Source organism: Dendrobates tinctorius, unplaced genomic scaffold (genome assembly GCF_039654945.1).
Source record: "Dendrobates tinctorius isolate UK_male_01 unplaced genomic scaffold, ASM3965494v1 ptg000189l, whole genome shotgun sequence".
NCBI lineage: Eukaryota > Metazoa > Chordata > Amphibia > Anura > Dendrobatidae > Dendrobates > Dendrobates tinctorius.
This window is the reverse complement of record NW_027361856.1, coordinates 2,924,811-2,950,000: the sequence shown is the minus strand read 5'-3', so window position 1 is coordinate 2,950,000 and position 25,190 is coordinate 2,924,811. Positions and strand designations below refer to the sequence as shown.

The following is a 25,190-nucleotide window of genomic DNA, read 5'->3' as shown; positions in this document are numbered from 1 at the left end:
GCCAATGCGCACATATGCTCACCATAGACTTATAATGGGTGTCTTGCTGTAAAAAAACGCATTGCGCGTGCATGCGTTTTTTTGAGGCAAATCGGACGCACAAAAAATGCAACAAGTTGCATTTTGTGCGCCCGAGCGCATACCGCAAAAAAACGCATGCGCGGTAAAACGCGTACAAACGCATGTGTATGCGCACATAAGCGCATCCCATGCAAAGTATAGGAAAAAAAACGCATGCGCTATTTAGCGCTAAATTACCGCGAAAAAAAACGCAAATGTGAAACCAGCCTTAGTAACATTTTCCCTGTAGTGATACCTTGTTTGGTGGTTCCATTGTGCACACTGTATTTATGTATACCTTTTGTGATCCATACAATGAGTATGTATTTTATTTTGATTTAATAAACGCTGTTTTTAGCTAACTGCATGTCTTTCTACAGTGTTATTTATACTTCCTCTTTTTTCCTGGATTGTAGTACAGATTATAGGAAGCTTTACATAGGCCTTGTTATTTGAGAAACTTTTATCACAGGGAGCGATGTAAACATGGTGCTCACTGGCTATCATGATCTGTCACGTAACTTTGGAGTGCAAAAGACAGAAGCCACAGGCCGTAGGCGATTCTATTTGATTGGCATGAGAGGGCACATTTCGAAATGTGCGCCGGAATGTCACACGTTTGTGAGTAGGAAAACTGTGAAAGCTGATGATAAACCACCACTGCATGTAATTGTGAGTCGACGTCCATAAGAAATGGAAGCCACTGATCATCTGGAGCTAGAGCCCGGCCAGCAGGACAGGGCATTGCTATTAACCATCATCTTTCAGTTCAATCAATTTGTAGTGGCAGTCCCAGTGAAGGATTTGACAGCCCAGACTACACAGCGGAGGAGCAGGGAGAGGTAAACATTGCAAATGCTGGGGCCCTGCCCAAGCAAGGGGGGCACACTCGTGGGCGTCGGTACTGGCACTGGGCCCCTCATAGTACGGCGGTGTGTGACAGCGGGTGTGCACCACCACTGTCAGAGACACTTGATTGCACTATGAGGGACCCTATGCCAGTGCCCGCGCCCAAGAGTCGGCCTACCCACCTGTCCAGGGCAATGGCACTCGCACGGTTTTGTGCGCTAGGTGGTGACCCCAGCCGAGTGGGGGGCCGCCCACTTAGGGAGGTTTACAAAGTGGCATATGTAGATGTGGGTCATTCAGCTGCTGCAAAAGGCAAAATAGGTCAAGTTCGCGGAATAGGAGGAGGACCAAAGCAAGCCATTTTTCTGGCAACCTATGTGTCATCAAGGGAAGGTGGGACAAAATCCTTGGAAACCATGCATGGTTCATTTTAATGAAGGTTAGATCATCCACATTTTGGGTTGACAGACGGGTCCTTTTTTCTGTCAGGATTGATCCAGCTGCACTGAAGACTCTTTCCGATAGCACACTTGCAGCTGTGCAAGCGAGCTCCTGTAAGGCATATTTTGCCAATTCAGGCCAGGTATCCAGTTTAGCGGCCCAATAGTCAAAGGGGAATGACCTGTGCGGGAGAACATCGATATGGGAGGAAAAGTAGTTGTTAACCATAGTTGACAACTGCTGTCTCCTGTCACTTTCCATCGATGCAGTATTACCAGTTGTGTGAGCGGTCCGTGAAAAATCAGTCCACAACATTGTCATGAAACCCCTGTCTCCCACGCCACTTCTGCTGTGTGCACGACGAACACATCTGCCAAGCTGACCCTGGCCCATACGGCTCGTGTGAGAACCATCACCGCTGCTGTGTGCTGGGAATGCCTCAACCAACCGGTTAACCAGAGTTGCTTGTTTAGTAGCCAATATTAGGTCAAGGTTCTCCTTTGGCATGATGTTTTGTAATTTGCCTTTATAGCGTGGATCCAGGATGCTGGCCAACCAGTAGTCATCATCGTTCATCATTTTGGCAATGCGTGGGTCCCTTTTTAGGATCTGCAAGGCATAATCTGCCATTTGGGCCAATGTTCCCAGTGTCAATGATGCACTGCGAGTGCTGGGTGGAGGAGCACTTTCTGGCAAATCCACATCCCTCCAGTCACGCACAAACCCTGTACCAGACCTTGCCACGCCAACATTTTCACTTGCCTCACGAGATGCATCCTCCTCCCCTAAGTAATCATCCCCATCATCATCCTCCTCCTCCTCTTCTTCCTACACCTCGTCCAGGAGAGGTCCCTGAGCAGACAATGGCTGAATGTCATCAAGGATTCCCTCCACCTCTTCTTCCTCGTCAACATTGGCTGCAGACGCCTGCTCCTTAAGGTGCGTCAAAGTTTGCATGAGCAGACGCATAAGTGGGATGCTCATGCTTAGGATGGCGTCGTCTGCGCTTACCAGCCATGTGCATTCCTCAAAACACTGAAGGAGTTTACAGAGATCTTTCAGCTTCGACCACTGCACACCTGTCAACTCCATGTCTGCTCTCAAAGTGCCTGGCCGTGTATCCTCCCACAAATGCATTATGGCTTGCCTCTGCTCGCACAGCCACTCAACCATGTGCAGGGTGGAGTTCCACCTTGTTGCAATGTCGATAATGAGGCGGTGGTTGGGAAGGTGGAGCAGTCGCTGCAGCTTCTGCATACAAATGGAGTGTACAGGCGACCGGCGGATGTGCGTGCACAGTCTTCGCACCTTCTGGAGCAGGGCTGTTAACTCCGGATAATTATTGAGGAAGCACTGCACCACCAGGTTCAAGGTGTGAGCCAAGCAAGGTATGTGGCTTAGTTTTGAAAGGGCTATTGCTGCCACAAAATTACAGCCGTTATCATTAACTACCTTGCCTGCCTCAAGATGTACACTGCCCAGCCATGACTCAGTTTGTCGCTGAAAGTACTCGGCCAGCACCTCGGCAGTGTGTCTGTCGCCCAAACACATCATCTGCAACACAGCCTTCTGACGCTTTCCACTAGCTGCTCGATAGGGGGACACCTCGTGTGCAACAGTGGCAGCTGCAGATGGAGTGCTCGTACGACTGCGCTCTGTGGACGAGCTTTCGCTGCTGGAGGAGGAGGAGGGTCGAACGCCTACAGCCAACTGTTTCCTATACCATGGGCTAGGCAGCACTGTCCCACCACCGCTGTCCCCTATGGACCCTGCATCCACCACATTAACCCAGTGCGCAGTGATGGACACGTAACGGCCCTGGCCATGCCGACTGGACCATGCATCAGTTGTGAGGTGCACCTTTCCACTCACTGACTGCTTGAGTGCATGGACAATGCGGTCTTTCACATGATGGTGGAGGGCTGGGATGGCTTTGCTAGAGAAGAAGTGGTGACTGGGTAGGTCATAGCGTGGTACTGCATAGGCCATGAGTTCGCGGAAAGCTGCACTTTCCACCAACCGATAGGGCATCATCTCTAACGAGATTAGTTTGGCAATGTGGGCGTTCAAACCCAGTGTACACGGATGAGAGACTGAGTACTTTCTTGACCTACTCATAGTGTCTGGGAGGGTGAGCTGGACTTGAGAGCTGCATATGGTGGAAGTAGCGGTGGACAGGGCGGACTGAGAGAGGGTTGATGATGGTGATGGAGTTGGTGTTCTTTCTGATGGCCTAGATTCAGTCTTTCGTTGATATAACAGTGGGATTCCCTGACTGCTGTGGCCTTGCAACAACACCTCAACATTTGCTGCTGTGCTAACCGGTGGGCTCACAGTGGGGGAAACAATGTAGCGTTGCTGACTACGTTCTTTGTGATCAGTTGCACATGTGGTACTTGAGGTTTGGTGTTGTGTCCACGCTTGCAAGTGCATGCTGGTTAAATGTCTAAGCATGCAACTGGTATTCAAATTTTTCAGATTTTTCCCTCGGCTAAAGGTCTTTGCGCACTTCTTACAGATAACCTTGGCCTGATCATGAGGATTTTGTTCAAAAAAGTGCCACACTGCACTCTTCCTACTTTGGCAGACATTTTGCGGCCTAGCACGCTGTGATATTTTGACCCTCTGGACAAGCTGTCCAGCAACTCTTTTGATTTTTGGAACCTGTCTTTGGAGTGCTCCTGGCCTGCCAGATAAAAGCTGTTGCGATGTCGATGTCTGCTGTGGATGCTCCTCCTCCTCATCTGAGCTATTGGAAGCAGCACCCTCTTCCCCCAATGGATGCCAATCTGGGTCAACAACTGGGTCATCCATCACCTCCTCTTCAATGTCATGTGCACCGTGTATGGTGGTATAGTATGCGGGAAGGGGCACCTGAGTCTCATCAGGGTCAGAATCTGGCTCTGTACACTGCGAGGACAATGTAGTGCTCTGAGTGAATGTACCAGCAGAATCATCTATCAGTGGCAGTGCATCAGTGCACTCCATGTCAGATTCATCTTGGCCTGGGTTATTCACCATTTCACTTGATAATCCAGGCATGGTATGTGAAAACAGCTCCATGGAGTAATCATTAGCATGGCCTGCGTCATCCTTCAATCTTGGTTGGGGTGAAGGACACAAGGAAAGGTGTGGTTCATGAACATGAGCCTCCAATGATGACTCAGTGCTTTTATTTTTTACAACTTCAGAAGAGGAGGCGATAGAGCTGGGGGCTGAGTCAGCAATGTAAGATAAAACTTTTTCCTGAAGCTCTGGCTTTAAAAGCGGTTTGCCAACTCCTAGAAAACTAAGCCTTCGAGGCCTTGTGGAGCCAGACGATGACGCAGGCTCAACACCTCCTGCATTCGGTCCTATTTTGCTTTTGCCACTACCATCAGATCCACCACCAACACCATCATTACCAGCTGCCAACCCCGACCCAATTCCACGGCCTCTTTCACCAGCCTTCCTTATTTTTGGTAGAAATGTAGACAAAATCCAACAAACTATATAGTAATGTAAAACAAGGTACAAGGTGTCTATAGGACAGGAGAGATTTTGAATTTCTGCACACACTTGTGGACACTGGACACTTTTGGATTGTGTGAGGCCCACCGAATATCACAGCGCTATGTCACAGGCTCGATGTCGCAGGTGTGAAAAATGTCACTAGAGGATAACGGAGATTTTGAATTTCTGCACACACTTGTGGACACTGGACACTTTTGGATAGCGTGAGGCCTACTGAATATCACAGCGCTATGTCACAGGCTCGATGTCGCAGGTATGAAAAATGTCACTAGAGGATAACGGAAATTTTGAATTTCTGCACACACTTGTGGACACTGGACACTTTTGGATTGTGTGAGGCCCACTGAATATCACAGCGCTATGTCACAGGCTCGATGTCACAGGTGTGAAAAATGTCACTAGAGGATAACGGAGATTTTGAATTTCTGCACACACTTGTGGACGCTGGACACTTTTGGATTGTGTGAGGCCCACTGAATATCACAGCGCTATGTCACAGGCTCGATGTCACAGGTGTGAAAAATGTGACTAGAGGATAAGGGAGATTTTGAATTTCAGCACACACTTGTGGACACTGGACACTTTTGGACTGTGTGAGGCCCAGTGAATATCACAGCGCTATGTCACAGGCAGAAATTGGCTAGTGTATGACAAACTACAAGGTGTATATAGAATTGGGCAGAATAGGAATCTTCCTAGAGTGTAGGTCTGTAAGAACGGAACAAGTCCTCGACTTATCCTTACAGAGCGACACACAGATAGCTTCACTGTGGCCGTGATAACAGCCGTTACACGGTACTGAGAGAGGAGCGTGCACGTACACGGCTGTCCGGTGTACGTAAAATTGTCAAGCTCCGTGTTTTTTAAGTATACGGACTGACACACGCTTTCTCTCTATAGCTTTGAATGTGATCAAACAGCAAATATATTTAACTGTTTGAAAACTAGTCAAAACTAAAAGGTGCAGGTCTGTAAGAACGGAACATGTCCTCGACTTAACCTTACAGAGCGACACACAGATAGCTTCACTGTGGCCGTGATAACAGCCGTTACACGGTACTGAGAGAGGAGCGTGCACGTACACGGCTGTCCGGTGTATGTATAATTGTCAAGCTCCGTGTTTTTTAAGTATACGGACTGACACACGCTATCTCTCTATAGTTTTGAATGTGATCAAACAGCAAATATATTTAATTGTTTGAAAGCTAGACAAAACTAGAAGGTGCAGGTCTGTAAGAACGGAACATGTCCTCGACTTATCCTTACAGAGCGACACACAGATAGCTTCACTGTGGCCATGATAACAGCCGTTACACGGTACTGAGAGAGGAGCGAGCACGTACACGGCTGTCCGGTGTACATAAAATTGTCAAGCTCCGTGTTTTTTAAGTATACAGACTGACACACGCTGTCTCTCTATAGTTTTGAATGTGATCAAACAGCAAATATATTTAACTGTTAGAAAGCTAGACAAAACTAGAAGGTGCAGATCTGTAAGAACGGAACATGTCCTCGACTTATTCTTACAGAGTGACACACAGATAGCTTCACTGTGGCTGTGATAACAGCCGTTACACGGTACTGTGTGAGGAGTGTGCACCGCTGTATGGTGTGAAAAAATGCACGCTCAGTACCTCACCAGGACAAAAAAAAAAAATTGGGATTGCTTTTAAAAAAGCAGTTTGCAGAGCAGTGGGTAAACAGCAATGCAGCCGTCAGGAAGCCTTAGAAGGCAGCCTAACAACCAACACCGCTGATCCAGCAAAATATAGCCTCCCCTTGCACTGCACACACAGTGACTGGTGTGTTGTACAGGCAAAATCGCTAGCAGCAAAAGCAGTTTTTGGTGTCTTCTTCCCTGCCTAACGCTCTCCCTACAAAATCATCATCATCAGCAGCTCTCCCTATTCTGAGATCAGCATGAGTAACATGGCGGTCGGCGTGCACGCCCTTTTATACCCCCTGTGACGCCCCCCAAAGCAAGCCAATCACTTGCATGCCCTTCTGAAAGATGGTGGTGACCCGTGCCTATGTCATCACGTTGCCCACAGTGTCCGTGGATCCTGATTGGCTGAAAAAGAGCGCAAAACAAACTTTTGAAACGCGACTTTGGCGCTTAAGTCGCCGACCTCGTGGTCGACCTCATCCTAGGGTCGGGTTTCGTTTCATGAAACCCAACTTTGCCAAAAGTCGGTGACTTTTGAAATTTTTCGATCCGTTTCGCTCAACTCTAATGGCGACGTGTGCCTGTTAGTTCCCTGTAGGGAACGAACGTGTGCAGCATCCGTAGTCACTATATTTGAGAAAACCCTGACAGGGTGACATAACTTGATGGCTAGAAAGCCTGCGCATTGAATAGTGCATAACCTGTATGATTACAGGGTAACAGAGCTGAACTCTGTCATGGACGCTATGCTGTGTATATGAACTTTATGTTGCTTGCCTTGGTTTATGCTGCATAATAAGCCGCATGGAATTATGATTTGGTGGAAATCCCGTCCCGGATGTGACTATTTGGCTGCCAAGCGAGAATCCCCTACTTGAATGACAGCGCTACATCACAATATATATATATATATATATATATATATATATATATATATATATATATATGGAAAAAAAATCAAGCAGCACTCTAGTTCAAGGAAAAATTGTGGACTTTAATCCAGCACCAAGTGGTGCAACGTTTCAACCTCACAGCATGGTCTTTGTCAAGCACAGCGTTACCATAGAATAGTGCACTTTTTATACATATCTCTTAACAGCATTCTCAGAGCAGAACTGAGCATGTCAGTAATCAGATACTCCCGATTGGCCACTCGACAGTGATGTCAGCGATGATGTCAATGCACATGCTCACTAGGCATTTCCACGCCCTGCTCCACCATTACAAGTGCTGGCAACTATGCCCACACAGTGTTTCATAAGAAAAACAGCATTTGTACACAAAAGAGATGTCTCAATACTTAAATGGAATGGAGCACTTGTAGTGATTGTACTAAGTGATGAACTGGACACCCAAAACATTCTTCTTGTATTGTACTTTGATATGAGTTTATTTGTATTTATTTGAGCCAATTTGGTTCATTATTCTTTGATTTTTTTTTATTAATTACTAAATGCTGTTTTTTTATTTTTTAAAGGTTGAATCCCTGGATAGAAACTCTTCCCAATAATTGTTGTATGTTCTTTTTGTATATTGTATATAGTATATGAGATAAATTTATCCTAAGGCCCGAGTTTTGCTAGTGATATCTGGCACCCAGTTTATATGGTGAATGTTTGTTGGCATGTGCATTTTGCCCATAGTGCATAGTAGTGACGCAGGGGGTTAATCCCCTCTGTGATTGCTGTTTGTGTGCTGGTACTCCGCCTCTGTCCTTTAGGGGGCATGTGGCGTAGTGCTTGTGGCTTATGTACAGCCATTGGGTTGAATGTTTTGGGTGTCCAGTTCATCACTTAATACGATCACTACAAGTGCTCCATTCCATTTAAGTATTGAGACTTATCTCTTTTGTGAACAAATGCAGTTTTTTTTCTTTTGAAATACTGTGTGGGCATAGTTACCAGCACTTGTAATGGTGGAGCAGGGCATGGAAATGCCTAGTGAGCATGTGCGGTGATATCATTGCCGACATCATTGTCGAGTGGCCAATCGGGATCATCTGATTACTGACATGCTCAGTTGTGCTCTGAGAATGCTGCTATGGTGGAACTACAACATGGGTCTGGGTGTTCCAGGTGATTATAATGTTTATGCATTTTAAATATCACACAGGTGTTTCACATCTTTTAATCATTGTTAATCTAGCTGTATCAATGATTGTAGGTACGGTTGGATATAAGGTTTTGCACTCTAACATGCACCTTATATATGTAAACACTATGATGGTTCTCATATTTACTGCAATGTAATTTTTATACACTTTGATTATGATTTATATTTAATAAATGCTAATTTTTTTATATTGGTAAATTGAAGAGATATGTATAAAAAGTGCACTATTCTATGGTAACGCTGTGCTTGACAAAGACCGTGCTGTGAGGTTGAAACGTTGCACCACTTGGTGCTGGATTAAAGTCCACAATTTTTCCTTGAACTGGAGTGCTGCCAGATTTTTTTCCATTTATATTTTTGCGTTGGACAACCGCATTACTCAGGAAGTATTGCGCCCCAAATCTGCTCGTTTGTGCTGCTATCCGTTTTCTCTATTTAGTCATTTATATACCGTATATACTCGTGTATAAGCCGAGATTTTCAGCCCATTTTTTTGGGCTGAAAGTCCCCCTCTCGGCTTATACACGAGTCATATACCGGGGGGGGATCGGAGGGGGAGCGGGGGTGTCAGAGATCATACTTACCCTCTGCAGCCCCCCTGCTTGTTCCATGTTGTCGGTGCTGCTCTTCCTTCCTGCTTCAGCTGTCAAGTGTAACCGCTCATTAAATATGCGCATATTTAATGAGCGGTACCACGTGACCGCTGAAACAGGAAGAGAGCAGCGCCGACAACATGGAACAAGCAGGGGCTGCGCTGCAGAGACAAGCGCCAGGACCGGGTGAGTATTTACAGGGGGGAGGCATGTTCACCTGTCCCTGCGCTCAGCTGTCTTGCGTTCTCTGCAGTGACATTCAGGTCAGAGGGCGCGATCGTGCCCTCTGCCTACACAGTCACTGCAGAGCCGGCAACGCTGATGAGCAGGGGGCAGCGATGGAGGTGAGTATACAGTTTTTGTTTTTTTTTGGTAACGGAGACAGTGGCAGCAGCAGCAATATCATGGGGCCACACACTGTGCATCATAACTGGGGCCTCATACTGTGCCTCATAACTGGAGCCTCATACTGTGCAGCATAGCTGGGGCCACACACTGTGCAGCATAGCTGGGGCCACACACTGTGCAGCATAGCTGGGGCCACACACTGTGCAGCATAGCTGGGGCCACACACTGTGCAGCATAGCTGGGGCCACACACTGTGCAGCATAGCTGGGGCCACACACTGTGCAGCATAGCTGGGGCCACACACTGTGCAGCATAGCTGGGGCCACACACTGTGCAGCATAGCTGGGGCCACACACTGTGCAGCATAGCTGGGGCCACACACTGTGCAGCATAGCTGGGGCCACACACTGTGCAGCATAGCTGGGGCCACACACTGTGCAGCATAGCTGGGGCCACACACTATGCAGCATAGCTGGGGCCACACACTGTGCAGCATAGCTGGGGCCACACACTGTGCAGCATAGCTGGGGCCACTCACTGTGCAGCATAGCTGGGGCCACTCACTGTGCAGCATTATCTGGGGCCATTCACTGTGCAGATAACTGGGGCCACTCACTGTGCAGCAAAGCTGGGGCCACACACTGTGCAGCATTATCTGGGGGCCACTCACTGTGCAGCAAAGCTGGGGCCACACACTGTGCAGCATAACTGGGGCCACTCACTGTGCAGCATAACTGGGGCCACTCACTGTGCAGCATAACTGGGGCCACTCACTGTGCAGCATAACTGGGGCCACTCACTGTGCAGCATAACTGGGGCCACTCACTGTGCAGCAAAGCTGGGGCCACTCGCTGTGCAGTATTTTCTGGGGCCACTCACTGTGCAGCATTATCTGGGGGCCACACACTGTGCAGCATAACTGGGGCCACACACTGTACAGCATAACTGGGGCCACACACTGTGCAGCATTATCTGGGGGCCACACACTGTGCAGCATAACTGGGGCCACACACTGTGCAGCATAACTGGGGCCACACACTGTGCAGCATTATCTGGGGGCCACACACTGTGCAGCATAACTGGGGCCACACACTGTGCAGCATAACTGGGGCCACACACTGTGCAGCATAACTGGGGCCACACACTGTGCAGCATAACTGGGGCCACACACTGTGCAGCATAACTGGGGGCCACTCACTGTGCAGCATAACTGGGGGCCACTCACTGTGCAGCATTATCTGGGGGCCACTCACTGTGCAGCATTATCTGGGGGCCACTCACTGTGCAGATAACTGGGGCCACTCACTGTGCAGCATTATCTGGGGGCCACTCACTGTGCAGCATTATCTGGGGGCCACTCACTGTGCAGCATTATCTGGGGGCCACTCACTGTGCAGCATTATCTGGGGCCACACACTGTGCAGCATTATCTGGGGGCCACTCACTGTGCAGCATTATCTGGGGGCCACACACTGTGCAGCATAATTGGGGCCACACACTGTGCAGCATTATCTGGGGGCCACTCACTGTGCATCCTTGGCTTATACATGAGTCAATAAGTTTTCCCAGTTTTTGTGACAAAATTGGGAGGTCGGCTTATACACGAGTATACACGGGGTGTGTGTGTGTGTGTGTGCATATGTGTGTGTATATATATATATATATATATATATATATATTACATGACATATGAAATATACTGTTTCTATCAGAAACATATTTACACGTCAGATGACATTTTCTCAGGGATGTATGCAAGGAGCGGAGGGCATTAAACTGGACCCCGTACCCCTTATAATTTACCAACTTTGACCGACTTTTGCCAACTTTAAGTAAAAATGCTTGTGAAAGTGAACACGAATCCGAATGTGCTACTTTCATACTGAATTTGAGACTGGTGAACGTTTTCCGAACAAGTTTGCTCATCTCTAGCAGCTAGTTGCTTTAGCTGGCAGGGACTGTACAGGAGATATATAAAGTTAAAGGATAATATATATTTATGTATATACTCTACCCAGGTTAATAAGATTAATCCCCAATTACCACAGTTTTAAGCGTGCCCTAAAAATGCATTTGTTCAGACTGGCCTATCGCCTCAACGCATTAACCTAAATATCCCTGTGTGGCTCATTCAAAATTTTTTACCATAACTAGGTTCCTTACATCATGTTCTCACACGCTTTTTGCATTTAATAGCCCTCTGTGTCTGTACTGTTACATATTTAGACAGTTAACTGGTTCATGCAGCAACAGGAACACCCGATTCTTACATTATGGCTGGTCGAAACAGTAAAAGCAACTGTTACCACCCACCTTTCGTGTCTCCCCTATTTCCTCATAGATTGTAAGCTTGCGAGCAGGGCCCTCACTCCTCTGGGTATCTGTTATGATCTTTGTGATTATTTTTATGCTGTAATGTCTATTGTCTGTGGAAGTCCCCTCTATAATGTAAAGTGCTGCGGAATATAATGGCGCTATAGAAATAAAATTATTATTATTGTACAGTATATTACACTGGTATCCAGCATGATGTAGAAAAGATATGCATATGTAATGTGATACCTAGGAGAACGTGCTTCATTCACTAAGGGAGATAAATAAAAAGTGCATTATGTATGTAATCAGAACTCATTAGGAAAACAGGCACCATCACGTATTCAGAAGTAAAAGGATACCATGGACACTTGAGAAGATAAATGAAACATTATATTTCCCAGGACTGGAATCCTCTAACGAGCGTATCGCTTTGTTGCTTCTTTAGCTCACGTGCACCTGCTCTGCACAACCTTTCTGTCATCTGCCTGTATAACTGTATATTATCCTCTACCTAATTAGTTGTCACTGTCTCCCATTTGACCCCGCTAGGTGGTGACACTGTGCTGTATATTGCTGTTACATGAAGAGTAGGTATACAGATATCTTCCATGTTTCTCCTGTGACTTCTTATTAATGTAACGCACAGTTTCTCCAAATCTTATTGTTTTCCATGTATCTGATGTGACATCTAGTGAACGCTGCTGTAACGTTTCTCTCTTACTTATATGATTCCTTTGCCTCCCGTATAACTTATAGGACCTTCTTATTGTGTCAATATTTTCAGGGCATTTAGAAACTTTTGATTGTTATATCCATCAGCAGTGAATTTGTTTGCGACAAATCAAATATTGAATTTTAAGTGATCCGCTCATCGGTAATTGTTCTACAAGTCATCAGTAGTCACATCTCACATCACGTACCAACATGGCCGTAGCCCACAATACCGATCCGCCATTTCCTCTCTTCAGACATTTTCTATCATTGGCTCTAAAAAAACCAAACAATTGTGAATTCAAGACAGATGTAAAAGACCCAGTAATTGTCACCTCTATCATGGTGGGAACAGACTTGGCAGAGAAGGGTGGAGATACAGTAGATGGAAAACGAGCAGGTGGGAAGGTGTGTATAAATGATTGGCTGCCATGCAGCACCGAGCGAATGTGACTCCTATTACAGGATCAGTGAGCTCTTCACCGTGTGCTGTATGTCACATGTTAGTAAGGACAGACGGCATTGTCTGGGGCCGTAAGTTATACACTGGGGTTGGGGAGGGGACAGCGCGGTGGGGACGACTTGCCTGGATGTTCTAAACTAGGGCTAAAGGACGGAAGGAAAAAATAGAATTCAGTGATTAAGATGAGGGTCCAGTACTTTTCTCTTTGAAGTCTGAGTATAAAATAATACATTTATAGGTGTAGATACCTTCCCGAGCCACACAGATTTGCACTGGTGGCAAGCAGGACTGTATTTGCCATTTGGCAACACAGGCCCTTTTCTTAGGGTTATGGTGTAAGATTGCGAGAGGTTCACGCTAGTGGGACAGTATATAGGGGGGAAAATATACAGACAGAGGCCACAGTATGGGTTTAAGTATCCAGGTAGAGGGATAATATGAGGGCACAGTATGGGGGTCAGGGTGCAGAAAGAGGGACAGTGCGAGGGCAGTGTATGGGGGTAGTGTACAGAAGGAGGGACAGTGCGAGGTCAGAACATGGGGTGCAGTGTACACAAAGAGGGACAGTGCGAGGGCACAGTATGGCAGTATGGGGGTCAGTATACAGAAGGAGGGACAGTGTGAGGGCACAGTATGGGGGTCAGTGTACACAAGGAGGGACAGTGTGAGGGCAGCATATGGGGGTAGAGCAAGAGGGACAGTGCGATGGCATAGTATGGGGGTCAGTGTACACAATGAGGCACAGTGCCAGGGCATAGTATGGGGGACAATGTACAGAAGGAGTGACAGTGCGAGGGCAGAGTATGGGGGTCAGTATACAGAAGGAGGGACAGTGAGAAGGCAGAGTATGAGGGTCAGTGTACACAAGGAGAGACAGTGTGAGGGCACAGTATGGGGGTCAGTGCAGAACAGGAGGGCCAGTGTGAGGGCAGAGTATGAGAACCAGTAAAGAGAAGGAGTGACAGTGCGAGGGCAGTGTGTGGGGTCAGTGTACACAATGAGGGACAGTGTAAGGGCACAGTATGGGGGTCAGTGTACACTAGGAAGGACAGTACGAGGGCAGAGTATTGGGGTCAGCGTACAGAAGGAGGGACAGTGCAAGGGCACAGTATTTGGGGTCAGTGTACACAAGGAGGGACAGTGCAAAGACAGAGCATGGGAGTCAGTGTGCACAGGGAGGAAGAGTGCGTGGGCAGAGTATGGGGGTCAGTGTACACAAGGAGTGACGGTGCGAGGGCAGAGCATGGGGGTCAGTGTAGAGAAGGAGTGACAGTGCGAGGGCAGCGTATGGGGTCAGTGTAGAGTAGGAGGGACAATGTGAGGGTAGAGTATGGGAGTCAGTGTACACAATGAGGAACAGTGCAAGGGCACAGTATGGGGGGCAGTGTACAGAAAGAGGGTCAGTGCGAGAGCATAGTATGGGAGGTCAGTGTACACAAGAAGGGACAGTGCAAGGGCAGAGTATGGGGATTAGTGTAGAGCAGGAGGAACAGTGTGAGGGCAGCGTACGGGGGCAGTGTAGAGCAGGAGGGACAATGCGAGGGCAGAGTATGGGAGTCAGTGTAGAGCAGGAGGGACAGTGCGAGGGCAGCGTACGGGGGTTAGTGAAGAGCAGGAGGGACAGTGCAAGGACAGAGTATGGGGGTCAGTGCACACAATGAAGGACACTGTGAGGGCACAGTATTGGTGTCAGTGTACACAAGGAGGGACAATGCGAAGGCAAAGTATGGGGGGCAGTGTACAGAAGGAGGGACAGTGTGAAGGCAGAGTATGGGGTCAATGTACACATGGATGGTCAATGCAAGGGCAGAGTATGGGGGTCAGTGTACACAAGAAGGGACTGTGCGAGGGCAGCATATGAGGGTCAGTGTAGAGCAGGAGAGACAATGCGAGGGCAGAGTATGGGGGTCAGTGTAAAGCAGGAGGGACAGTGCGAGGGCAGAGTATGAGGGTCTGTACACAAGGAAGGACAGTGCAAGGGCACAGTGTGGGGGGCAATGTGTACAAGGAGGGACTGTACGAGGGAAGAGTATGGGGGTTAGTGTACAGAAGGAGGAACAGTGCAAGGCCAGCGTATTGGGGAAGTGTGCAGAAGGAGGGACAGTGCAAGGGCAGAGTACGTGGGTCAGTGTACAGAAAGAGGGACAGTGCAAGGGAACAGTTAGGGGTTAGTGTAGAACAGGAGGGACAGTGCGAGAGCAGAGTATGGTAATCAGTGTTCACAATGATGGACAATGCGAGAGCAAAGTATGGGGTCAGTGTACACACGAAGGGACAGTACAAGGTCAGCGTATGGGGGGTCAGTGTAGAGCTGGAGGGACAGTGCAAGGGCAGAGTATGGGGTTCAGTATACACAAGGAGGGACAGTGCAAAGGCAGCGTATGGGGGTCAGTGTAGAGCAGGAGCGACAGTGCGAGGGTAGAGTATAGGGGTCAGAGTACACAATGAGGGACAGTGCCAGGGCACAATATGGGGGTCAATGTACACAAGGAGGGACAGTGCAAGGGCAGAGTATGGGTGTTATGAGCTCATTTTCTCCTTCACCTTTGATGTCTGATGAACTCCCTCTGCTGGTGAAAGGAGGTAGTGAAATTGATTTAGATGGGAAAAACCTGTCATCTGAACAGGTGGAGTGTGATTGGACATCCGGAATGTCTGAGTGGATATAAAGCCGCCGACGCCCTGCTGGGTTGCTAGTGATCCTCTCTGTGTGTTCAGCCAACCCTGGTTGGGACTGGCTGAACTCCATTTTTGTCTCTGATCAGTTGATCTCTTTGCTCTGTTTTCAGAATATACCTGAGTGCTGATATAGTGATTTTGAAGTCTAGTGACTTCAGGGCCTTTTCTATCAGACGTGTTGGACATTATTTTTGGCAGGGTTTTTGCGTGATTGCAGACAGTTGCTTTTCTTTCCTGTCCTATCTAGTTAGTGAGGGCCCCATCGTTTGCTCAACCTGTCTTTCTGTCTGTGTTTGTGTTTTCATCTGTTTTCACCGTCAATACATGTTGGGGGCTGTCTATTGCTTTGGGGTCTGCTCTGGGGCAGTTTAGATTTCCCCTTTCTTTCTTTAGGTTTATTTAGTTCTCCAACTGTGAACGAGGTGTCTAGGACCACCGTAGGAACACCCCACGGCTACTGTTAGTTGTTGTGAATAGGATCAGGGGTCTGCAATCTGCTAGCTACCAACCTCTCCGGTTTTCTGGACTTAGCTTGTATTTTTGTTTTTTCCTCCTCCGGTGACTCATTCATAACAGCAGAGTATGGGTGTCAATGTACAGAAGGAGGGACAGTGCAAGGGCAGAGTATGGGGATTAGTGTAGAGCAGGAGGAACAGTGTGAGGGCAGCGTACGGGGGCAGTGTAGAGCAGGAGGGACAATGCGAGGGCAGAGTATGGGAGTCAGTGTAGAGCAGGAGGGACAGTGCGAGGGCAGCGTACGGGGGTTAGTGAAGAGCAGGAGGGACAGTGCAAGGACAGAGTATGGGGGTCAGTGCACACAATGAAGGACACTGTGAGGGCACAGTATTGGTGTCAGTGTACACAAGGAGGGACAATGCGAAGGCAAAGTATGGGGGGCAGTGTACAGAAGGAGGGACAGTGTGAAGGCAGAGTATGGGGTCAATGTACACATGGATGGTCAATGCAAGGGCAGAGTATGGGGGTCAGTGTACACAAGAAGGGACTGTGCGAGGGCAGCATATGAGGGTCAGTGTAGAGCAGGAGAGACAATGCGAGGGCAGAGTATGGGGGTCAGTGTAAAGCAGGAGGGACAGTGCGAGGGCAGAGTATGAGGGTCTGTACACAAGGAAGGACAGTGCAAGGGCACAGTGTGGGGGGCAATGTGTACAAGGAGGGACTGTACGAGGGAAGAGTATGGGGGTTAGTGTACAGAAGGAGGAACAGTGCAAGGCCAGCGTATTGGGGAAGTGTGCAGAAGGAGGGACAGTGCAAGGGCAGAGTACGTGGGTCAGTGTACAGAAAGAGGGACAGTGCAAGGGAACAGTTAGGGGTTAGTGTAGAACAGGAGGGACAGTGCGAGAGCAGAGTATGGTAATCAGTGTTCACAATGATGGACAATGCGAGAGCAAAGTATGGGGTCAGTGTACACACGAAGGGACAGTACAAGGTCAGCGTATGGGGGGTCAGTGTAGAGCTGGAGGGACAGTGCAAGGGCAGAGTATGGGGTTCAGTATACACAAGGAGGGACAGTGCAAAGGCAGCGTATGGGGGTCAGTGTAGAGCAGGAGCGACAGTGCGAGGGTAGAGTATAGGGGTCAGAGTACACAATGAGGGACAGTGCCAGGGCACAATATGGGGGTCAATGTACACAAGGAGGGACAGTGCAAGGGCAGAGTATGGGTGTTATGAGCTCATTTTCTCCTTCACCTTTGATGTCTGATGAACTCCCTCTGCTGGTGAAAGGAGGTAGTGAAATTGATTTAGATGGGAAAAACCTGTCATCTGAACAGGTGGAGTGTGATTGGACATCCGGAATGTCTGAGTGGATATAAAGCCGCCGACGCCCTGCTGGGTTGCTAGTGATCCTCTCTGTGTGTTCAGCCAACCCTGGTTGGGACTGGCTGAACTCCATTTTTGTCTCTGATCAGTTGATCTCTTTGCTCTGTTTTCAGAATATACCTGAGTGCTGATATAGTGATTTTGAAGTCTAGTGACTTCAGGGCCTTTTCTATCAGACGTGTTGGACATTATTTTTGGCAGGGTTTTTGCGTGATTGCAGACAGTTGCTTTTCTTTCCTGTCCTATCTAGTTAGTGAGGGCCCCATCTTTTGCTCAGCCTGTCTTTCTGTCTGTGTTTGTGTTTTCATCTGTTTTCACCATCAATACATGTTGGGGGCTGTCTATTGCTTTGGGGTCTGCTCTGGGGCAGTTTAGATTTCCCCTTTCTTTCTTTAGGTTTATTTAGTTCTCCGGCTGAGAACGATGTGTCTAGGACCACCATAGGAACACCCCACGGCTACTGTTAGTTGTTGTGAATAGGATCAGCGGTCTGCAATCCGCTAGCTACCAACCTCTCCGGTTTTCTGGACTTAGCTTGTATTTTTGTTTTTTCCTCCTCCGGTGACTCATTCATAACAGCAGAGTATGGGTGTCAATGTACAGAAGGAGGGACACTGCAAGGGCAGAGTATGGGGGTCAATGTACACAAGGAGGGACAATGCAAGGGCAGCATATGGGGGTCAGTATAGAGCAGGAGGGACAGTGCGAGGGCAGCGTACGGGGGCCAGTGTAGAGCAGGAGGGACAGTGCGAGGGCAGATTATGGGGGTCAGTGTAGAGCAGGAGGGACAGTGTGAGAGCAGCGTGTGGGGTTAGTGTAGAGCAGGAGGGACAGTGTGAGGCTAGAGTATGGGGGTCAGTGTATGGGCACAGTATTGGGGTCAGTGTACACAAGAAGGGACAGTGTGAAGTCAAAGTATGGGGGCAGTGTAGAGCAGGAGGGACAGTGCGATGGCAGAATATGGGGGTCAGTGTACACAATGAAGGACACGGCGAGGGCACAGTATTGGCATCATTGTACACAAGGAGGGACAATGCGAAGGCAAAGTATGGGGGGCAGTGTACAGAAGGAGGGACAGTGCGAGGGCAGAGTATGGGAATCAGTGTACAGAAGGAGGGACAGTGTGAAGGCAGAGAATGGGGTCAATGTGCACAAGGAGGGACAATGCAAGGGCAGCATATGGGGGTCAGTGTAGAGCAGGAGAGACAATGCGAGGGCAGAGTATGGGGGTCAGTGTAAAGCAGGAGGGACAGTGCGAGGGCAGAGTATGAGGGTCAGTGTACACAAGGAAGGACAGTGCAAGGGCACAGTGTGGGGGTCAGTGTGTACAAGGAGGGACTGTACGAGGGAAGAGTATCGGGGTCAGTGTACGGAAGGAGCAACAGTGCAAGGCCAGTGTTTTGGGGAAGTGTGCAGATGGAGAGACAGTGCAAGGGCACAGTACGCGGGGTCAGTGTAGAGCAGGAGTGACAGTGCAAGGGCAGAGTATGGGGTTCAGTATATACAAGGAGGGACAGTGCAAAGGCAGCGTATGGGGGTCAGTGTAGAGTAGGAGCGACAGTGCGAGGACAGAGTATAGGGGTCAGAACACACAATGAGGGACAGTGCAAGGGCACAATATGGGGGCCAATGTACTCAAGGAGGGACAGTGCAAGGGCAGAGTATGGGTGGCAGTGTACAGAAGGAGGGACAGTGTGAGGGCAGAGTATGGGGGTCAATGTACAGAAAGAGGGACAGTGCAAGGGCAGAGGATGGGGGCAATGTACACAAGGAGGGACAATGTAAGGGCAGCATATGGGGTTCAGTGTATAGCAGAAGGGACAGTGCGAGGGTAGAGTATAAGGGTCAAGGTACACAATGAGGAGTGTGAGGGCACAGTATGGGGGTCAGTGTACACAAGGGGGGACAATGCGAGGGCATTGTATGGTGGTCATTGTAGAGCAGGAGAAACAGTTCGAGTGCAGAGTATGGAGGTCAGTGTAGAGCAGGAGGGACAGTGTGAGGGCAGAGTATTGGGGTCAGTGTACACAAGGAGGGACAGTGCGAGGGCAGATTATTGAGGTCAGTGTACACAAGGAGGAACAGTGCGAGGGCAGAGCATGGGGTCAATGTACACTAGGCGGGACAGTGCAAAGGCAGCGTATGGGGGTCAGTGTAGAGCAGGAGCGACAGTGCGAGGGCAGATTATTGAGGTCAGTGTACACAATGAGGGACAGTGCGAGGGCACAATATGGGGGTCAATGTACTCAAGGAGGGACAGTGCGAGGGCACGGTATGGGAGGCAGTGTACAGAAGGAGGGACAATGCAAGGGCAGAGTATGGAGGTCAGTGAAGAGAAGGAGGGACAGTGCAAGGGCAGCATATGGGGGTCATTGTAGAGCAGGAGGGACAGTGCAAGGGCAGAGTATGGGGGTCAGTGTAGAGCAGGAGGGACAGTGCAAGGGCGGAGTATGGAGATCAGTGTGCACAAACAGGGACAGTGTGAGGGCAGAGTATGGGGGTCAGTGTACAGAAGGAGGAACAGTGCGATGGCAGAGTATGGAGGTCCGTGTACAGAAGGAGGGACAGCGTGAGGGCACAGTATGGAGGTCAGTGTAGAGAAGGATTGACTGTGCCAGGGCAGAGTATGGGGGTCAGTGTATAGAAGGAGGGACAGTGCTAGGGCACAATAAGGTCCGTGTAGAGGAGCGACAGTGTGAGGGCAGAGTATGGGGTCAGTGTATAGAAGGAGGGACAGTTCAAGGGCACAGTATGGAGGTCAGTGTAGAGCAGGAGGGACAGTGTGAGAGCACAGTATATTGTGGCAGTATACAGAAAAAGTGACAGTGCGAGGGCACAGTATATTGTGGCAGTATACAGAAAGAGGGGTAGTATGATGGAATATTATGGGGTTGCAGTACAGAAGGAGGGACAGTGTGAGGACACAGTATGGAGGTCAGTGTAGAGAAGGAGGGACAGTGTGAGGGTAGAGTATGGGGTCAGTGTAGAGCAGGAGGGCCAGTGCGAGAGCACAGTATATTGCGGCAGTATACAGAAAAAGTGACAGTGCGAGGGCACAAATATAAGGACACTCAATGTGGAAAGATTGGACAGTTTAAGGCACATCTGTCTGGTAATTAAAATGAAAATATTTATTGGAAAATGTTTCAAAACCAAGTTGATCCATCAACAAAAACCTGAGCCATTTCTGGCAGTAAATGCCTTTAGTCATGGTGTGAAATAGAATAATATCTATTACCTCTATTTACATACATAGGAAACAATCACATTTAGAAAGGGACATTATGCTAAACACTGCCTGAAGGAAAAAGCAAGCACCACATGTACAGTGCCTTGCAAAAGTATTCGGTCCCTGGAACTTTTCAACCTTTTCCCACATATCATGGTTCAAACATAAAGATACCAAATGTAAATTTTTGGTGAAGAATCAACAAGTGGGACACAATTGTGAAGTTGAACGAAATTTATTGGTTATTTTAATTTTTTGTGGAAATTCAAAAACTGAAAAGTAGGGCGTGCAATATTATTCAGCCCCTTTACTTTCAGTGCAGCAAACTCACTCCAGAAGTTCATTGTGGATCTCTGAATGATTTAATGTTGTCCTAAATGACTAATGATGATAAATATAATCCACCGGTGTATAATCAAGTCTCTGTATAAATGTACCTGCTCTGTGATAGTCTCAGGGTTCTGTTTGATGCACAGAGAGCATCATGAAGACCAAGGAACACAACAGGCAGGTCCGTGATACTGTTGTGGAGAAGTTTAAAGCTGGATATGGATACAAAATGATTTCCAAAACTTTAAACATCCCGAGGAGCACTGTGCAAGCGATCATATTGAAATGGAAGGAGTATCATACCACTGCAAATCTACCAAGACCCGGCCATCCCTCTAAACTTTCATCTCAGACAAGGAGAAGACTGATCAGAGATGCAGCCAAGAGGCCCATGATCACTCTGGATGAACTGCAGAGATCTACAGCTGAGTTGGGACAGACTGTCCATAGGACAACAATCAGTCCTACACTGGCCTTTATGGAAGAGTGGCAAGAAGAAAGCCATTTCTCAAAGATATCCATAAAAAGTGTCATTTAAAGTTTGCAACAAGCCACCTGGGAGGCACACCAAACATGTGGAAGAAGGTGCTCTGGTCAGATGAAACAAAAATCTAACTTTTTGGCAACAATGCCAAATGATATGTTTGGCGTAAAGGCAACACAGCTCATCACCCTGAACATACCATCCCCACTGTCAAACATGGTGGTGGCAGCATCATGGTTTGGGCCTGCTTTTCTTCAGTAGGGACAGGGAAGATGGTTAAAATTGATGGGAAGATGGATGAAGCCAAATACAGGACCATTCTTGAAGAAAACCTGTTGGAGTCTGCAAAAGACCCGAGACTGGAACGGAGATTTGTCTTCCAACAAGACAATGATCCCAAACATAAAGCAAAATCTACAATGGAATGGTTCACAAATAAACATATCCAGGTGTTAGAATGGCCATGTCAAAGTCCAGACCTGAATCCAATCGAGAATCTGTGGAAAGAGCTGAAAACTGCTGTTCACAAACGATCTCCATCCAACCTCACTGAGCTCGAGCTGTTTGCCAAGGAAGAATGGGCAAGAATTTCAGTCTCTTGATGTACAAAACTGATAGAGACATACCCCACGCGACATGCAGCTGTAATCGCTGCAAAAGTTGGCGCAACAAAGTATTAAGTTAAAGGGGGCCGAATAATATTGCACGCCACACTTTTCAGTTTTTATATTTCCACAAAAATATAAAATAACCAATAAATTTCGTTCAACTTCACAATTGTGTTCCACTTGTTGTTGATTCTTCACCAAAAATTTACATTTGGTATCTTTATGTTTGAAGCATGATATGTGGGAAAAGGTACTGGCAAGGCACTGTATACCAAAAAATCTTAAGGTAACATGAGTAAGGCTAGTTTCACACTAGCGTTTATTCGACGCAGCGCACGGCGCCGCTAAGCCCTGCCGGCTCCCTGCCCGCCCCATCCGGTCATCGCCGCCTACTATCGCACATGGACGCTTGCGATCTGCGCACCCTATCTTTAGCATAGGGTGCACAGATCGTGCGCTGGCCGTGCGCTAGTAGGATTTTGGTGTGCGCTGCGCACTTTTGAAGGTGCGCCCGTGCGCGCCGAACGCAGCATGTTGCATTTCGGCGCGCACGGCGCACCTTCAAAAGTGCGCAGCACACGCCAAAATCCTACTAGAGCACGGCCAGCGCACGATCTGCGCACCCTATGCTAAAGATAGGGTGCACAGATCGCAAGTGTCCATGTGCAATAGTAGGCGGCGATGACTGGATGGGGCGGGCAGGGAGCTGGCAGTGGGCGGGGCTTAGCGGCGCCGTGCACTGCGTCGAATAAACGCTAGTGTGAAACTAGCCTTATCTGACAGTCACAAGCAGAAAAGAATAGGCCACAAATCGGGGATCACCCTGAATAGGAATTTAGCAAAAATATTACAATTTTTATTTATTTAAATTAAGCACAGCAAACAGCAACAACACATTAAAAACATTAAAAAATGGTCACACATGTGACACATTCAAAAGATATACATATCTCATAATAGAGAACCAAACCTGATAACCACTACCACTTTTGGTGGAGAAAGTGTCTTATACCCAAGGTCCATGTAAACTAATACCCAATTAGAAGGTTTTGAAAGCACACTAATACACTGTAGCCATCACAAATGAATCATGGATATCAGTGATGCAGATACATTTTAAATTTTAAATGGATGTTATCACAAGCTCAAATAATGCCTTGAGACAGTGCATACAATTAGTTATATAGCTCTGGCATACTCTTATTCACAATGTGGTACATAAAAAACAAACGTTTCTGGAATGTACTGAATAAACCCCATTTGGAAATACCTCAGCCTGAAGTCAGGCTCCAAGAGCAGACCAGATTATCCAGACCAGAAATGGGCTGTAAAGAGTGCAAACAACCAAAGGACATCTACATGTCCACCTTCAAATAATATACATAGATGCACAGAACCCAATACATCACATATGAAGTGAAGTGGAGTGGGGCAGGCTGGACTGATGACCCGACGCGTGTCGCCAATCTAGGGGTGTAGATGTCGGTGATTTCGGACCCATGAGGATACGCCGGTCCAGGGTTGTGGTTCCTCCGGGTTTAATTCCACCTCCGTAATTCCTTTTGCCTTCCCACCCGAACAGCAATGAATAGGGGGTATAACCAGTTACTCGATGCACTCGGTTGTTATATACCCACACCAGCTCGGGGACATATTCAGGCCAGTGGACCTTGCAGTCGCTCTCCAAGGTGTGCAGCATTTGAATTAACATACGAATGAATCGCTCGCAGGCTCCGTTTCCCTGCGGGTGGTATGGCGTAGTCCGTGATTCATTGATACCGTACAGATGGCTCTTCCTAGGAAGCACGCTCCTTGGTCCGAATGTATTCGTTGTGGACAGCCGTACACTTAAATAAAGTTCTTACAAATCACATAAGCAGCCGACTCCGCTGTTTGGTCTCGGGTGGGGGGTGACCACTGCGAACTTGGTGAAGTGGTCCATCATAACGACACAATGTTCATACCCCTGATAGGCGGGACCGATGGTCAGGTAGTCCACCGTAAGAAGTTCCAAAGGAGCCTCATGTTGCATTAGTCTGCACCGGGGCTTGTTGCGCAGGGGTTTAGCGAGCTCGCACGGGCGGCAGGTCCGACAAACTTCTTCTACAGCAGAGTGCAAACGTGGGTGGTATACTATCTGCTGTAACCATTGTAACATCTTTTGAGCACCAAAGTGAGCCCCCTTTTCATGGGCTTCCCGGGCCAGTTGGTTGAGATGGGCTCCGGGCACGATGACCTGCCATATTGTAGCTGACGTGGCGCGTGATATGGCCTTTCGATATAAGAATCCCTTTTTGATGACCAGTTTCTCCCACTGGCGCAGCATCAGCAACATATCTTGGGTCAGGGTCTGTCTCTGCGAGCCTATGGGCAATTTACCGGTGGCCACCCATCGGCACAGGAGTCCAATTTCTGTATCTTCTTGTTGCTGCTGGATCCAGTGGTCGCGGGGCTGTCCCAGCATCCCTCCTAGGAGTCCCAGACTAAGTACTTCCTGCGTGCTGACTGCAAGTGTGGTGGTGGTGAGGGCGAACGGCGTTTCATCTGCTTCTAATTCATCGTCTCGGTTTCTCCCTGGAGTGGTGTGTCAGATTCTGGAGAGCGCGTCGGCGTGCACGTTTTCAGCTCCCCGTTTGTAGATGATCTTATAATTGAATTTGGCCATCCGAGCCACCCATCGCTGCTTGAAGGCCCCCAGTTTGGCATTCTCCAAATGGGCTAACGGGTTGTTATCAGTTCACACTACTACTTCGGAGCCTGCCAGGTACTCTGCGAATTGCTCCGTCATTGCCCACACGACTGCAAGGAGCTCAAGCTTAAAGGAGCTGTAATTGTCCGGGTTGCGTTCTGAGTCGTGCAGTGACCTGCTACCATAGGCGATCACTTTCTCCCGGCTATCCTGCACCTGTAACAACACAGCTCCTAGTCCCTGGAGGCTCCCGTCTGTAT

At 48.2% G+C, this 25,190-nt stretch overlaps 1 protein-coding gene across 5 annotated transcripts in view; it reads right to left on the bottom strand.

Annotated features, from left to right (window-relative positions):
- The window catches only part of ASPDH (aspartate dehydrogenase domain containing), a 131,348-nt gene that overhangs the window by 94,356 nt on the left and 11,802 nt on the right, over nt 1-25,190 (bottom strand). For 3 of the 5 annotated variants that reach the window (XM_073552268.1, XM_073552270.1, XM_073552269.1), the window contains exon 2: nt 12,819-12,885. The exons of 1 other annotated variant lie outside the window; for it this stretch is intronic. In XM_073552268.1, the coding sequence (XP_073408369.1) occupies nt 12,819-12,870 (52 nt within the window). In that variant the 5' untranslated portion in view covers nt 12,871-12,885. Of the gene's footprint in view, nt 1-9,225; nt 9,290-12,818; nt 12,886-25,190 lie in introns of those variants that run through there. One more of the 5 variants, XM_073552271.1, reaches the window with a different exon arrangement.